General features: G+C 46.5%; 1 protein-coding gene across 1 annotated transcript; it reads right to left on the bottom strand.

The window, feature by feature from the left end:
* Positions 1-967: 967 nt before the first annotated feature.
* On the bottom strand, positions 968-2870 carry LOC102877404 (FXYD domain-containing ion transport regulator 3-like; the record flags this gene model as incomplete). Its single annotated transcript, XM_006903496.1, has 4 exons — positions 2837-2870; positions 1374-1406; positions 1250-1273; positions 968-1134 (listed from the first exon to the last, which is right to left on the bottom strand). Coding segments are annotated over exons 1-4 (258 nt in total), but the record flags the coding sequence as incomplete, so codon positions are not given.
* Between the last annotated feature and the right edge of the window lie 255 nt (positions 2871-3125).

Below are 3125 nucleotides of genomic sequence, written 5' to 3'. Positions count from 1 at the left end.
GAGGGAGGGGTGAGAACACTATTTTATAAATAGAATTTGAGTAGCCTTCTAGTACTCCCCTCAGAAGGAACCCAGGGGCATGAAGGTCAAGATCCTCAGATGCGTGTGACAGAGTGTGTGAGGAGCCAGGCACAGGCCCATAAACTGGTTCTGGGTTCAGCAGTTAGTGGCAGAACCTGTGGAGAGGGAGGAGAGGGCAGGGTCAGTTCCTCAACTCGCAGCCAATATAGGATTATCCACCTAACAGGTAAACTAGGATTTACTTATCAATCTGTGGCACACAATTCAATACTTTGTAGCACACTGAATATTCCATTTCTAGGGATGGCTGATATCTCTCTCAGCCCCACAGCATATTCCTATAGAATTAATGCCTCTTCAGATTTTCAGTTTGAGACAGGAATAGCGTATCCAGCACCACAGGCTTTCTGGTGTTCACTTGGATAGCTTTACATGAAGTAAAGCCCCTGGGTCCTCTTCCTCTGCTCACACACCACCAGTCTGGGCAGGCCCACCACACACAAGCACCAGCCACAATTCTTCTCTCAAAGTGCCTGGCCCAGGCCAGGGTCCCAGAAGGCCTCTCCCAGAAACAAACTTACCTGGAGTGATGAATGGTTCAGCGTTCTCATCTATGGGGCTAGAAAAGGAACATGTCAGATTAGATTAACATCCGAATCTTTTTGCCTTCTCTCTAAAATCCCTGTTGTTCCCTCCCCAGCAAAGCCCTTGTTATTCTCCATTGCCTTTACAATAACACAAAGGTCTGCAGACTTCTAAGATTTGGGGTCCTGTGATTCTCTGTGACTCTCATTCCATATTCAGCAAGGAGTTAGGAAAATGTCATCTTTGTCCAAGGTTTAGGAGTTCACTCCCTAATAAACAGGTCTGCTCAACATGAGGTGAAAGAGAACGGGAGCCCCATCTTACTTGTGCTTTTGTCTGGACTTGCATCTGCATTTGTTACCTGTGGGAGGAAGATATGGTTGTGTCTGAGTGTCTCAGATGAGTGATGGATGGGGAGGGCCCTGTCTCCTGAGCTCCCAGTCACCCACTCACTCAGAATAAGGAGGATTCCAATGAGGCACATGATCCCTGCACAGATCATCCCAGACAGCTGGATGCTTTTCCAGTCTGAGGGGAAGAACAGAGTATGGGTTTATAGCCCAGTTAATCTACACTCACCTCCGTTTTACCCCTCACCAGCTTATGTGGAGCAAACGAGGCAGGGTGGGATGTCAGCCCTTACCGTAGTAGAAGGGACTGTCTTTATCTGCAAGAGGAAAAAACCGACAAGAACCAGAATTTAAGCAGGGTCTTATAAGGAAAAATGAAGCCACAGAATGGACAGGGCAATTTGGGGCCTAACTCACCAAAAAGGTCATTGGCTTCTAAGGCTGGCAGGCCTAGATGGAGAGCACAGAATTGAATGTTATTTGTGACATGGGCCCCAAAGTAAGTCAGCCAGCAGAACTACCTGTATCCCCACACCCTGTGTCAGCATCATCTGTGATACTCTGGAGTCCCCTGTTCCAAACCCATGTGCCCCTCACCCCAGCCCTAAACAACTCAGATTTTACCTCCCTTCATGCTGTGTGGATGCACTATTACTGCTTTTCTTGCTGTTGTTTCTTAGACCTTTTGCTATTCTTTCCTGCATTTCCCATGAGACGGTTACTGGATTATTTTTTATCCCTTCCTAAGGTTTCCAGGTTTTTTTGTTTTGGTTTTTGTTGTTTTGTTTTGTTTTGTTTTTTTAAAGGAGCCCTAGTGGTAAGGAGCTGTGTTACTGACCCAACACATGAAACTACCTGCTGCTCCAAAGGAGAATGATAGTCAATCAACCCTAATGTAATTTACTGCCTCTGAAAACCTGCTGGCGGGTGATTCCAACTTAAAACAACAACGTTTCCTGTAGGTAGCTCTGGTAGCTTAGTGGATAAGGAGTTATGCTACCACCCAAAGGCAGGTGGTTTGAATTTGACAGCTTCTCAGTGGAAGAAAGATGAAGTTTGCTCCTGTATGGACTTAGAGCCTCTGAAAGCCGGCTGGAGGACCAACTGCGAGACCTGTATGGACTTAGAGCTTCTGAAAGCCTGCTGGAGGACCAACTGCGAGTCGATTCCAAGTTGACTGCAATGAGTTTGAAGGTTTCCTGTACAAAACCTAGCTAATAATACTTCGCCTTCCAAAGAAGTAATCCAAAGCCAAGCATGCTGATTCTGACTCAGTGACCCTCCAGGATGGACAGCACTGTTCTGTAGTTTCCAGGGCTGTGCATGGAAGCAGATTCACATGTCATTCTGAGGAGCCCTGGTTGGCTTGAACACTTGCCCTTCAGTTAGTAGCCATGTGCTAACTTTTGTGCACCAGGGAATTAGGAAATGATTCTTATAGGCCAACAAGTGGCTACAGTTTCAAACTTCATCATTCAGGAACCATCAGTAATAGTTTCTGCAATATGCACATTCTACTAGGACTATTCCTTCATTCTCTCTAAATGTCAGTTTTTAAGGACAACACATAATTTTGACATAATGTGTTCTGCAGGGACCTCTGGTGGCGTAGTCTCTGGGGATTACAACCTGCTGCTAAGGCAGCACCTCTGGCAGTTCAAATCTACCCACAGCTCCAAAGGAGGAAAATAGGCAACTTACACCTGTGAGATTTACAGCTTTGGAAAACCACTAGAGTGGCAGCTATAAATTGGTTCTGACTCAAGGGCAATGAGTTTACAAGTGGGAGATGCAATTCTGGGTCTTCTGTGTCTTGGTGGATGGAGTTTGTGGCACGAGGGTCACCAGTGACCTCAGAGAGGAAGAAGCCAGGGGCTTACCTGCTAGCAGTAGAACCCATGTCACTTTTTCCATGTCTCAACTCAGGGCAGAGCAGGGGCTGCAGGAAGAAAAGAGGGCTGAGATGGAATCAGATGTCTGCCCTGGGCCAGGCTTGCTGGCCCCCACCCACACCTGCTCGTGGTTCACAGCTATGTAAGTGGGGGCAGATTTGAGAGGGTCAGGTTCCAGTTCCAAAGATTCTGGTTGTGCAAGTTACTTAATTTCTATTTTCTCATCCAGTGATATAGAAGATAATAACTAGCTCATCATCAGTTAACTGCTTTGGCT

The sequence above is a fragment of the Elephantulus edwardii genome, unplaced genomic scaffold (genome assembly GCF_000299155.1).
Source record: "Elephantulus edwardii isolate Elephantulus edwardi_28Jun2011 unplaced genomic scaffold, EleEdw1.0 scaffold02557, whole genome shotgun sequence".
Classification (NCBI taxonomy): domain Eukaryota; kingdom Metazoa; phylum Chordata; class Mammalia; order Macroscelidea; family Macroscelididae; genus Elephantulus; species Elephantulus edwardii.
This window is presented reverse-complemented; position numbering and strand designations above follow the sequence as displayed.